At 53.7% G+C, this 13,151-nt stretch overlaps 1 protein-coding gene across 2 annotated transcripts in view; it reads left to right on the top strand.

Annotated features, from left to right (window-relative positions):
• The first annotated feature begins 2,221 nt into the window (after positions 1-2,221).
• The window catches only part of IGSF3 (immunoglobulin superfamily member 3), a 119,809-nt gene continuing 108,879 nt past the window's right edge, over positions 2,222-13,151 (top strand). For both annotated transcript variants that reach the window (XM_075559936.1, XM_075559927.1), the window contains exons 1-2: positions 2,222-2,354; positions 3,014-3,661. In XM_075559936.1, coding sequence (XP_075416051.1) covers positions 3,619-3,661 — 43 coding nt within the window. In that variant the 5' untranslated portion in view covers positions 2,222-2,354; positions 3,014-3,618. The remainder of the gene's footprint in view (positions 2,355-3,013; positions 3,662-13,151) is intronic.

Below are 13,151 nucleotides of genomic sequence, written 5' to 3'. Positions count from 1 at the left end.
GCTTGCCCTTGGGAGAAAAAGTTAGTATTTAAGACACAAGAAGAGATTTTTGCAATGCAGTAATTTGCATATGTGCCAAATATTTCCTATAATTGAATTCAGTGGAAGTGTAGGCCAACTCAGAAGCCCTGGACTGACAGGCTTAGGAGGTCTATCGAGGGCCGCTGTGTGTGGGGATTGAGTCGAAGGTGGTGGGTACGGTATGCAGGTCACTAGGTCGAGTGCTGTTTGGGATAGATGATGATTAAATCTCACACCTGTCCTCAAGGAACTTACAGTCGAATAGCTGGAGTGAGGTCAAATGCGTTCCGTTCTCTGCATTTCCCACAGGATTGCTCGGCACGCTCGGAGGCATTCTCTTCACATTTTTGGATAAGCAGGTTACCTGGGTATTGTCTCTAAATCTTCTCACCATCACACCGTCCCAGAGGGGGAAAATATCTCCTCTCTGAGTTCTGAACCCAAACCCTCTGATTACATCTGATTACCCATGGATGCTTCACGGGGTCTCAGGTCCTCCAGCCTTATCCACCAGATCCTGGTCTCAGGAGTTGAGGAAGAAACCGGTTCTTCGGCTCCCTCCCTTCCTTCCTTCGCCTCAGTCCAGCATTCCACAGAGACCCACTGCACCAAGAAGATCCCCACTCCTCTCCCTTCCAGATGCTACTTACCGCGCCACCGTTTTCTCTCCACTGCATTTTCTGCTACACTCTGGAGCCTCCTGTAGAACTCCCCTGCCAGCCATCTTCCGCCCATGCCAGAGTGCACGTCTTCAACTGCACATCTGAGAGCCATGCTCCCTGACTCAGACCCGACTGGGCTACGCCAGGTGAAGAGCCCAGGTCCTGGCTCTGGTTTTCTTCTCTGGGCTCATTTCTGGGCACGTCATTCTAACAGCCTACTCTGGGCCCAGTAGAGATTTCAGTAGTCCGAATGGAACCACCATTTCTCTGCCCTCTGGGCCATCACAGGGGCTGCTTGCTTCCTTCAAATTCCACCCACGTCCCTTCCACTGAGAAGCCTTTCCTGACTGAGCCTGACCTTTTTGTCTCCCCACTGCTCCCTGCCCCATAACACAGGGTTAGAGCCCTCACAGGCAGTTCTTGGACCCTCAATACTTTTCCTATCTTACTTGGTTTGGCGTCTGTTTCCCACTAGCCTTGCAAGCTTCATGAGGGCAGGACCTCTTATCTGTCTTGGTCTCTCTGTATCCCTGGGGCCTGACAGCGTGTCTACCTAGCACACTGCCAGTTCAATAATATCGAACGAAAAGAAATAAGATCGAGCGAGTTAAAATGCACTGTTTGCAGAGGAAGGATCTTATGCAAGTGGCTCAGTGGCCAAGCGCTTGGCTGCAATCTGGAACGCACCAATCCCTCCAGAGAAGACGTGGCAGGGAAGATGTGGACATCCGCTTCCCTAAAGACCACAGCCTTAGAATCAATCCTATGGGATGGGTCTACTCCGACCAGCGAGGGTTCTCTGAATCAGAACGGTGAACGGGCTAGCGTATAGTCGGGTGAGATCTCATAAATTAACACTTAGCTCCCTTACACGGACAGCTGTCAGGCCTCATTCTGCATGTATACCATGGTCATCTCACAGACCACATGAAGCATCGTTGATTTCCCCACGTGAAACATGGAGACCCCGAGGCACGGAGCGCTGAGTAACTCAGCCGAGGCCCACAGCTACAAACTGGGAAAGAGGGGGTTAGATCCAGGCCGCTTCCAGGGAAGCCATGCTCTCAACTTCTGGAGAATTCGATCCTAGAGCGATGCGCTCGGTGGGGTTCCACCGTGTGACCGGAGCCGAGTCTCCAGCAGAGGGCTTTGTGTGCGTTTCGCGAGCTAGGACGCGCTCCGGTGCCACCCTCTAGATGGCTGGGGTGCGGGGTCCTGGGCCGGGCTTTGGGAAGGGGCTTCGCGGCTGCGGCCCCCGGATCAAGTTCCAGGGTTGCCCAGCTCACACGCCAGCGCTGTCCGAGCGGCTCCAGCGACGCCGCAGCCACGAGCAGGTGCGCGCTGGGCGCGGAGGGGCTGCCCCGCGGGGCCCCCGCCTGGCCCCGGCTGGCGGCGGTGGCCGCGGGCGGCGGGAGGGGAGGGGCGGGGCCGGGGCCGGGGCGGGGCCGCTCGGCGTGACCACCGCCCTCGCCGGCGCTCGGCGGGCTCGGGCTCGGGCTCGGGCGCCGCGGGCCGGGCTGGGGCGGCAGGGGGCGGGGCCTGGGAGGGGCCGGAGCGTGGCTGCTGGAGCCGCTGCGGGAGCGGAGGGAGGAAGCGGCGCGGCCCCGGAGGCGTGCGCCCGGACCGGCCGACGGACCCACGGACGCGCCGAGCGAGAGGGCCGGGGCCGAGGTCTGTGGGCGGCGGGGCCGCGGGCGGCGCCGCGGAGGGGGGGCGGCGAGGGGGCTGGGAGCCCCGGGAAGGGGAGCCGGGAGCGCGGCTGCGGGCCCGGCGCCGGCTCCGCTCCGGGTCGGGCCCGAGACCCCTCCCCTGCTCGGTCGGGAGCGCGGCGATCGCGCCTCGGCGCCGTAAAGCGGAGCCCCCGGCTCCCTTTCTCGCCCGGGTTCCTTTCTTCCCAGTCAGCGAAAAATAAACACTCGGGAAGGTACAACAATAGCGGGGCCACCTGGGACGCGGCGCGCGCAGAGCACCCACGGTGGGGCGGGGGCGGGGTGGACCCCGGGGGTCCCGGCCTCCGCCCGGAGCCCCCTTTCCGATTTGCCTCCTGGAGGGTGGGGCTCCCCGGGGCTCCGGGACTCGGCAGGAGGCGTCGGGAATTCCCAGGAGTGAAGCATTTAGCGAAAGTATTCCAGGAACCACCGGGCTTCCCACAGCGTCCCTGCTCTGGGCAGGGGATTGCAACGACTTGTCCAAGGTCAGAAAGCGAAGGTTGCTGCTCAGGGGGACTGGTCCAGGTTACGAGAGCCAGGTGCCCGCACGGCCTTCAGACCCGACCCCTCGGTTTCGCAGCGGTTGTCTTGGCCTTGGCTACATCTGTGTATTTATTTTAGGAATCTGCTGGCGCTGTGGGGCTTGCTTCAAGGCTGCTGAGCCCCCGACTTGGCTTCGGTGCCCTGGGCAGGTCTGGAGAAGGTGACAACGCCGTGGATGGAGACGCACTTCTTTGATGAAGAAACTCACACCTCCCCGAGCCAGCCTGGTCGCCCTGGCTGTCAGAGGTTGTGACAAAACCTGCCCTGTTCGCTCTGGGTAATCTGAGTGAGGGAGATTACGAACACCTTCACTGGGAAGCCAAGGACGTTTCTGTATAATCAGGGGATGAAAGGATTTTCCCAGACTCTTTTCCCCTTTTTTCTTTGAGGATTAAGCCTCTGCAGATCTACAATCCCAGTGGAATCGCGAGGCGCACGACGACGTGGCAGAAGCCTAGAGCACCTTCAGAATTGGTGTGGCCCCTCCACTTAGCATAGGGGAGGGTGGCCCATGCTGCCCCCCCCCTCCTGCTGAGCTCTTCCCTTTAACCTACCCTGCTTTCCGGAGTGCAACTATCTCCAAAACCTCTCCCTGGAGCGGTTAATGGATTGCCCGAAATGAGAGATTAAAGTGCTGGGAGAAGAGGAAGCGCCCTGTGCTGTGTCTCCTCTCGGCTGCTGACATGAAGTGCTTTCTCCCAGTGCTGGGCTGTCTGGCGGTGCTGGGTAAGTGGCTCAGCTTATCAGTGCGATCGATGTGAAAGTTTAACCTGCTGTTAGTTCCTGTAATTCCTTGTGGTTCTTTCCCATCAACACTAGGCTTTGGGGGACAGCAGGAGGATGCGGGTGTGTGTCGCCCGATGGAAGCGAGCACTTGGGTCCATTTCTGATCCGGCAGGCAGGGTGCAATGCTGCTTGTTGTCCGCAAGAAGGAAGGATGGCTGGTCTGAAAGTGGCAGCCTGGTGCACTGGGGGAGGTCTCCCAGCTGCAGGGCTGCGGTGTAGGGAGCCCAGGTGGGTTTGGGTTCATCTTGTAATGTAATATGACAGGCAATGTAGAATTTACAAGCATGAAATCACTCCTGTATCTTCGGCCCACTTCATTCCTAATAGAAAGTGGCAAGATTATTCCTTCTGTGTTGGGAAAGTTGTCTTGGTGATTGTGATTTTTTTTTTAATAGGGAAGTGGGAGTGGCAGAAGGAGCCTTGGTTGTGTAGTGGTTAGTTGTTGGGCTGCGATCTGAAAGGTCAGTAGTTCTAAACCACCAGCCGCTCTCCATGAGAAAGACTGGCTTTCTACTCCTGTAAAGAGTTACAGTCTTGGAAACTCACACAGGGGCAGTTCTGTCCTGCCCTGGAGGATTGTTATGAGTTGGCCTGCACTCGGTGGCAGAGTTTTGTTAGATTTTTGTTTTTCCTTCTATTTTTTGAATGGCTGGAATAGGGGTCTGAAGGAATGCTTTGCCATACTTAAGTGGCCTGAAGGCTACAAATGAGGACACTAGTCCGATGTACACAAACACGCACAGCTGAGCCACTATCCCGGAAAGGAGAGATTGCATTTCGAAGGTTTGTTTCAGTTGCATGTGTGTTTAGATACTTAGAGTAGTAAGAGGACTCTGTGGCCCCAGGAGATGCACCCTTGTCCCTTCTCTTAGCAATCCCTTTCCCATCAGAGAGCTCCAGCATTCACCCATTCTCAAATTCCAGGATACGTTTAGTATCATTGAGGACAACCCTGAGTGTGGTAGCTTAGAACACATCTCATGGCTAAGATCAACTCCTTAGCTCGGAAGAGATGAGTTCTATGCCCTAGCTCCCTAAACCTCACTCCTGAGCACTCCCAGGAAGCCTTGGTCCCCTGAATTCAGAAGGTGTGTCCACTGCTGCCAGTGGCTTTGACGCCCGCAGATCGAGGTGTCTTGCATTTATGGAGTTTATCTGTGCCCCCCTAACTGGATGTTGCTTTTATGCATGGCCTACACTCTTGCAAGAGGTACTAAGTGTGTGGAAAGAGAATGGACTTTGGAGTTAAAGGACCTGGTTCAACCCTCAGCTTCACCTTGGCTGACGTCTGAGTCACAGCTAAATGGGATGATACTGCCAAGAGCCGAGAGACAAGGGGATAGAATGTGTTCATTCCATCTCACCCGCCCAGAATAATGTTTGCAACACATAGTAAATGTGTTAATATTCTAGTTCCCAAACCTCCGGTTCACGTCAGGATCATGGAGAATCTTTAAAAATTCTCTTTTCTAAGCAACACCCCAGGCCAATTAAGTCCTATTCGTTTTGGCCCCCCTTTTGAGGAGCCCAGGTGGCACTCTCTGCTGACCTCAATGCCGGGGGTTCACACCCACCAGCCCTGCCTTGGGAAAAAGAAGGCTCTCTGCTCCCATAAAGCTTTTCTGTCTCAGACACCCTGTGTAGGGCTGCTCTGTGTGGGGATCAGCTTCATGATGGTGGGTTTGGGGTGATTCTAATGAATTTGAGAGTCGGTGTGAGTTCATTAGTGCAACTGTCGCCCCCCCCCCCAAAACACACACACACACACATATACACACAGTGTGGTACTGAGTGTAGTCAGTCTTCTGCCTGGATGTGGGTTATATAGACAATTGTCTCCAGGCCTGCTATGTTCAGGGTGAAGAAGACTAGTAGAACCTCCATCACCGATCCCCAACTGCTGTATTGGCCACTGGTTAGCCTGTGTTTGCTATTCGCTCTGTGTCTGGGTTCAGTCAGCCCTGAGTGATTCATGTGCACTGTGAGGAAGCAAACAAGGAAAGCCCTGGGGGGCAGGGGTGTGTGGGTGTGCTGGATAAGGCATGGGGTGTGTGGCTGAGGCGGGAAGAGGGCCGGCTGAGGGGAAGGGTGGGAGGACTGCCCGTGGGAAAGCCAGGATGTGTGGTATTTGTGCTTTTAGCTTCTTCTGGCTGCTCACAAATGGAAGTCCCGCTGATGGTCCCCAGCGGCTCCCCCCCGGACCACTCTGGGAGAAGAGCTCAGGCCCCGGCCCAGGTGTTCGCACCCTTCTCCCATCCCTCATTTGGAGACAGGTGCTATGGAGAGAGATAGGGACCAAAGTGGCCTGAAAGGGAAACAGGCAAATGTCCAGAAGTGGCGGACAGGGGAAGGTTTGGGATCATGCATGTGTATTATTAATCCCCGCTTGATTTAGGGGCCCTCTTGTGGAACCTCTATTTTTCTCCACCTGAAGGGCCGTGGTCCGGAGGGAGAGCTTGCAGCCTCTTTGTGCACCAGGGAGAAGTAGAAGTTGCTTGGGGTAGGAGCGGCACCCCTGTTGGGGTCCTTGTTTCCTGCTTGCTGCACTCTGGGGGGCTGGCATCTCATGCCTCGTACATTCAGGTGTGATGTGAACACACAATAGCAAAGGATCCCGAGGTGTTATGTCCAAGTGGCTCATATGCCTGTGGAATGAAAGTTAGTTTGTAAAAAGTAGGAGGCGGCTGGGTGCTCCGCAAAGTAGGGGTGATAGGGGCACCTGCCTCCAGAGCCGGCAAGTGGAGTTCGGAAATACTGTGACAGTCCGGGAGGGGGTGAGCCTGAGGTGCCTGCAACTCTTGTGACATCGCTTGAACTCAGTGCCACGGAGCCCGTTCCAACTCAGGGAGACCCTATAGGACTGGGTAGCCCTTTCCCTGTGGACTTCTGAGATGGTCCCTCTTTACAGGAGTGGAAAGCCTCATCTTTCTCCCAGGGGACACTGCTAAAGATAGACTTGTCTGCCTACTTCCTTTGCTAGTGTCGAGGATTTGGCTCGGATATCTTTATTGCCTGTCTGGATAGTGAACCTGTACCTACCCACGTTTGACTCACTCGCTCATTTGCTTGCTCACTTGCTGCCGTTGAGTCACTGCTGACTCAGTGACCCTACAAGACAGTGTAGAACTGATCTTGTGGGTTTTCCAAGACTGTAACTCTTTGTGGGAGTAGAAAGCCCCATCTTTCTCCCGAGGAGTGGCTGGTGGTTTTGAACTGCTGACCTTGCAGTTAGCAGCCCAACGCGTAACCCTGTCTTATTTCCGTGTGGGGTGCCCCAGGTACCTCACCTCACCCAGGAGCCCATTGATCAATTCCAAAGCCATACTACTACCCTGGGCTTGGGTTTGGCTACGCCTTGCTGATAGTACAGTCTCTGCTCTGAGAATGTGGGGGGACCAGAGGAACGGGAGATGGGAGGCAGAGGGGGCTGGGCCTTTGTGGATGTGGAATGAGTGTGTGGGCAAAAAGGGATGGACTGCTGCGGCTGTACCTGGGAGAAGCTCCCGTGAGTGACAGCAGCCTGGGAGACGCAGAACAGGACATGTGTCTTCAAGAACAGAAAGGATGAGACCAGGGAAGAGGAACACAGGCCTTAGACACATACAGTGAGTTTCGATTTTGCGCAGTCCAAGGAGAGTTTTGCCTCCCAGGCCGGTGCTGATGTTGCTGAGAGGATGAGAGGGGCTCATGGGTGTTTGCAGCGGCCAGCAGAGGCGATTGGGACACCTCTGGACCCTCTGCAAGCTCATCCACCGGAGAGAAGCTCATTTGTGGAGTGTTTAGGAAGCCTCTTGGCTGGGGCATCGAGGGGGGTGTCTGAGGAGCCAGTCCTTACTCCCTTAGTTAGGGGAGCTTCTGAGGGAGCGGGGGAAAGTGCTTTCAAAAGCCACGGGAGGAGGTTTTGATGTAGTGATGGAGGAGAGCGCAGCTAGGACTAGGACGGTCAAAGGCAGCAGAGAGGAATAGGCAGAGGAGGGTAGTGCAGTGGTTTGGGGCCCGTCATGAGGACAGTTCTGAAGGGACAGCATGAGGCTTGTGCGTCCTGGATGCACAGGTACCAGTGCCCCAGCAGCTGACACAGAGGGCGTGTTCTTCCCTTCCTGGGACCCCCTGACACGGGAATTCCTGCTGGGAGTATGCCTTCCAGTTCAAATCATTGTGCCATCCCTGGGCACTGGAGGCGATCTTCAAATGCCTCCATCTCCTACGTTTTTCATGGCACCAAGAGACCAATAACGGTTGGTATTGAATACCAGTTCTTTTCACTGCAACCCTTCCTGGAAAGCAAGCCCTGTGCCATTCAGGCCCCTAAACCCACTGTTGTCGACTCATGGTGACCCTACAGGACATGAGAGAACTGGCCCTCGCGCTTCCGAGGCCGTAAATCTTGATGGAAGGAGAGGACCTGGGAGTGGCTGGTGAGTTCACACCGCTGGCCTTGGGCTCAGTAGCCAAGTGCTTAACTACTGCACCACCAGGCCTCCTTCTGTCCACAGCTCCCCCCTGAAAACTAGGTAACTTTACTTTAGGGACTTTTTCTGATGGAAACCGAGGCCCAGGGAGGGTAGATAACTTGCCTTAGGTAGATCACACTGTCAGCTGCATGTGGTTCTCCACTGGGCTCTTCCCATGTGTGTCCACTCCGACTCCAGGGTCATCTCATCAGGAAGGAGGGAATGGGGTAACCCAGGGCAGGCCCTTATCAGCTAAGGCCACTTCCCGTAAGTTATACACAGTCATTTTGCTTACACCCTAAGTGGTGACAGCTGGGCCACTTGACAAGACTTAACTGCAAGGGAGGCTGGGAAGTGTGAGCCGTATCCCAATGACCGCACATGCAGCTAGGAGCTGGGTATTCTGTTATTGTCGGGGAAAGAGAACAGACCTCGGAGGAGGACACTTGGTCCCATTGGTAGTGACAATGGTAGTCAGCGTCAGAGCAGGCTTTGCAAGCCAGCACCTCTGGCTCCAGATCCTCCCTCTCTGAGCCTGAGCCACCGCTCCTGGCCTCTGAGAAGCCTTGCTGGGAAGGCCTGAGCGACAGAAACCAACAGTTGTTCCGAGGGAAGCAACATAAATCAGCATACAGATAAACACTCAATGCTGCGGTCCTCGCAGTAAATACTGCAATGTTTATCGTGCTCGCTGTGTGCCAGGCCCTGTGTTAAGTCCCGTTCGGAGCACGATCTTCTCCCTGAGTGTTCCGATCCGGCTTCTCTGTGCTGACGACCGCAGCCCCTGAAGTCAGCGTGCACTTGTGACGCAATGGTTGTTCAGTACGGTTTCTGATGAATGGATGGCTTCCAGAGGTCCATGTTCTTTCTTGGTTTCCTGGCTCACAATGAGGAAACTGAAGGCTGGGGGATATGAAAGTAGCATTGTTCAAAGGAAAAGAGCAAGGAACTGGCAGCACCGACGTCTGAACCCCCCTTTGTCCACGCTCGGTGTTCACGTCACCAAGGAGGGCTTCTTAACCTCATTGTGTGCCGCATTGCGTCGCCAAATGCCTACAACGATATCCTAGAACGACAAAGAAAATCCGTTATATCGACACAGCATCAAAGTGGTTTATTTTTTTAAAGAGATACGTATATGTTTATTCTTTTTCTTAAAGTTTTTTTTTAATGTTGGGATGTAGCGATGTCTTTCTATCATAACATGAATACCAAGAAAGGGCTGGAGGATGAGCCAAAAGGCTGGAAGTTGGAAGCCGCCTTCCATGTACCTCTGAAGACAGGGCTGGCAGTCTGTGACCAAAGGTCTCAGCTCGGCAACCCTTGGAGCTCCCCGGCTGCTCACACAGGGACCCCTGTCAGGTGGAAGCAGCCATTGTGGGAACTTTGAAGCAGGGAAGAGTGTAAGCAGTAGTTTTAGGTACTCGTCCTGACTGTGATTCGATATGAACAGATGCAGGACTTCTTTTGTGACATACACCCAGGTACTGGAAATGCTACGGTGTTGTGGTTACCGGAATGCACAATCGAAGGAATGGTTCCAATGCAGGCAGAGCAGTGGTTCTCAACCAGTGAGCCTTGACCCCTCTGGGGGTCGAACGACCCTTTCACAGGGGTCGCCGGATTCATCACAGTAGCAAAATGACAGTGATGAAGTGGCTCCAGGGGTTACTGCAACATGAGGAACTGTATGAAAGGGTAACAGTATTAGGAAGGTTGAGAACCACTGAGTTAGAGGTGAAAATTAAGATGTAATTGACTTTTTTCCAGTCTAGATTCAACCTCAAATGGAACTCACTGCCACTGAGCCAATTCTGACTCACAGTGACCCTACAGGACAGAGTAGAACTGCCCCGTGGTTTTCTGAGAGTCTAAATGCCGACGCTAGTAGAAAGCCTCATCTTTCGCCAGGGGATCTGCTCTTGGGTTCAAACTGCTGGCCTTGGCATTTGCAGCTCAGCTGCACGTCACCCAGGCTCCTATGTACATTCAAGACTTCCTGCATTCCGTTCCAGGTCCCTGCGGAATTCTAAGTAAAGTTCCCTGTAGTCGGTGGTTGCTGGGGAGGTGCTCTTCCGGGGAGGACGCTGGCTGGGCTTTCAGGAAAGAACTGGGGTTGGGTGGGAAGACATTCCATTCCCATGAGGATCCTGAGAATGCAGAGAGGAATTAACATTCATAATGGCAGTAGTGTAGCCATTAAGAGATTGAGAAGGGAAAAAAAAAAGACTATTAATGACTTTAAGGGCCAATTCATGGGGATAGTGTTGGACAAAGAGAATCGCCTTAGTTTATAATGAGTCTGTGGCCTGGGCTTAGAGGCTAAGCCTAGGACTGGCCTCTAGTACCCAGTGTGACGACTTGCACTGACCTAGACCCAGGACCTGGTGGAGGCTCCAGTTACTGACTTCCCGTCGACAGTCTCTGTCCTCCGGTGCAATGTGCATCCTGAGCGATGGCCTTTCGATGAATTGTTTTATGTTCCTGTGTGGGGAGAGGGGTGTCCTCAGTTGCCATGATTGGGCACCTGTATCTTTGCTGCTTCAGAGTGAATTCCGCTATTCCTTGTAAAGAATGTTGTTTTGTTTTTTGGTTTAATTTAAGAAAATTTAAGACACCTGTGTGTGAATACCCCCCTGATTTTCAAAGAAATGGGTGGTTGCATCAAAATCAAGCTTATATTTGTAGAAAATCACATGTTGCCAAATTCCCTCATCAAGAACCCTTTATTAAGTGACTAATTGTGGACCACAGTGGCAAGCACTTAACAAAGACCATGGCAATGAACCTCCCTTAACTGGAATCCTCAATTAAGTGGGATTTTGTTTTCAGTTTTCTGAACTCCACTTTCAGAAGGGCAGTAGGAAGAGAGAGAGAGAGAGAGGGAGAGAGAGAGAGAGAGAGAGAGAGAGAGAGAGAGAGAGAGAGAGAGAGAGAGAGAGAGAGATCACAAGCTATAGTAGCAGGGATTTAGTTGAGAAATTAGCAGCTCGCAAGCAGTCGTTAGCCTAGTCTCTACATCTTCTGCTTCTCTAATTATAGTAGCAGCCGAGAATGATGAGCCCGAGGCGCTATCAGATCCCAAATGAAAGATTAAATCATATTAACTCTCTCCAGGCTGGAAAGTGGTCAGATGTATTTTAAAGAGCTACACAATGCCCTCTATAACAAGCAGAGTTGAAGTGAAGTTTCTACCTTGCCCTCAATTAACCTTCTAATTAAATTTACTGGAGTGCCCTCCTCCCAGTCCATCCAGGTGACCAAGGCCTGGCTGAGAGTGACCCTAGACCCTGCCCTCTAAGAGTTGGTCATCTAAGGCTAAGGAAACGGTAAACCTGTTGGCAGTTGGACAGAAAGCCACTGCCATGTGCTGGCTGAGGGTGTGTGTGTCTGTCCGTCCGGGGAGGAGAGGCAAGCCATGTTTGTTCTGGCCCTTGGGGTAGTAGTACGGCAGGAGGGCAGCGTCTGCCCAGGAGAGGGATGAAGACTGTTAGACTGTGAAGTCAGCCTGGAAGGCTTCCTGGAAGAGCGGGGCTCTGGGGGACTCTCTAAGTCATAGGGATGGGGTGTCCTGGCACAGTTGTGGGTTGGAGGACACCCTCTGCATGTGGAGCTGCTTCAAGAAGACTTCTGGAGGGTTGGTCTTGTCTTGGGGGACTGGAAGGTGCTGGTTTATGGAATGGAGCAGTTGAGTTGGCCTGAGTGAGGACGGTGGGTTTGGGCCAGTGACAGATGGAAGATACCAGAGAGCTAGGTGCATGTGCTTGAGTGCCAGTGGGTGCTGGGATGCCAGAAACAGGATCATTGGACAGCAAGGCTGCTGGGAGAAGTGGCCAGGAAAGGCAGGGGTGTTCCTAGAGGTGGGAGTCTGGAAAGTGAAGGGGGGGCCTGTTCCTCTTCCAATGGAGGAGCTTTTGTGTATCCTTGGAAACAGCATAACTAGGGCAGACACATTCTAACAAAACTGGATGCAAAGAATTAGGGTTCAGTGGCACTGTCGGGTAAGCGTCGGGCTGCTCACCACAAGAGCAGCAATTCAAGTCCCTCAGTCTCCCTGAGGGAGAAAGATGAGGCTCCTATAAAGATTGACAGTCTTAGAAACCCTGTAAAGAGTCACTGTGAGTTGGAGTCTAATTGATGACTGTTGACTCGGATGATCAACTAGCTGAGGAGCCCTGGTGAAGCACTGTGCTGCTAACCCCAAGGTCAGTAGTTTGAATCCACCAGTTACTCTCTGGGAGAGAGGTGTGACAGTCCACTTCTGTAAAGACGGTGGCCTTGGGAAGGCTGTGCGACAGCTCTCTGTACTGACCCTCTAAGGGGCTAAGGGTTGGAACTGATGACATAGTGATGAGTTTCCCATCCCGGGGTGCTCTTCAGCGTGTAGGCCTCAGGCCTTCCCTCTGTTAGAAGTGTCAGGGGGCGGGGAGCGTGTAAAAATCTGATGCCAGTTGTGTGTTCTTCCTCATGATGATTCTGTGATGTGGCAGTGTTTGCCCAGGCTTGCCCGTGAGATGGTGTTCTTGTTGTGTGTGTCATTTGTTATCACCTGTAGCACCGTTGTGTGATCTCCAGAGTGCAGTCCAGCCCCTGCTGGCTTTCCAGGCCCACCTCTGAGCACCCAGCCTCCGCTCCCTGCCGCGCCTGAAAGCCGGCCTGCATCCTGGCTGCTCCCCGCACAGTGCACGGAGCTCAGGGTGCGCTTCTACATCCGCTTCTGAAGGACCCGCTTTCTGAGCCCTCTGCCCCCAGGAGCGCCATGTGTTGAAACTTTTGTTTCCCAGATGGACAGCCTTTGTTACGTAGCAGTTGGTCTGTTTCCCTTCTACTGTAACCAGGATGACCCCCTCAGAGCTGAAATCCTCCAACTCTAGGACCAGATTACTTGGGGACTATGCCTTGCCTCTGGCCAAGCAAAGCACACACTTCACTTAGAAACCTTAGCTGTGCTCTTTGGGAAAGTGGTGTCATTAGGT

Source organism: Tenrec ecaudatus, chromosome 1 (assembly GCF_050624435.1).
Source record: "Tenrec ecaudatus isolate mTenEca1 chromosome 1, mTenEca1.hap1, whole genome shotgun sequence".
Lineage (NCBI taxonomy): Eukaryota > Metazoa > Chordata > Mammalia > Afrosoricida > Tenrecidae > Tenrec > Tenrec ecaudatus.
The sequence above is the reverse complement of the archived record's forward strand: the minus strand, read 5'-3'. Positions and strand labels throughout refer to the sequence as shown.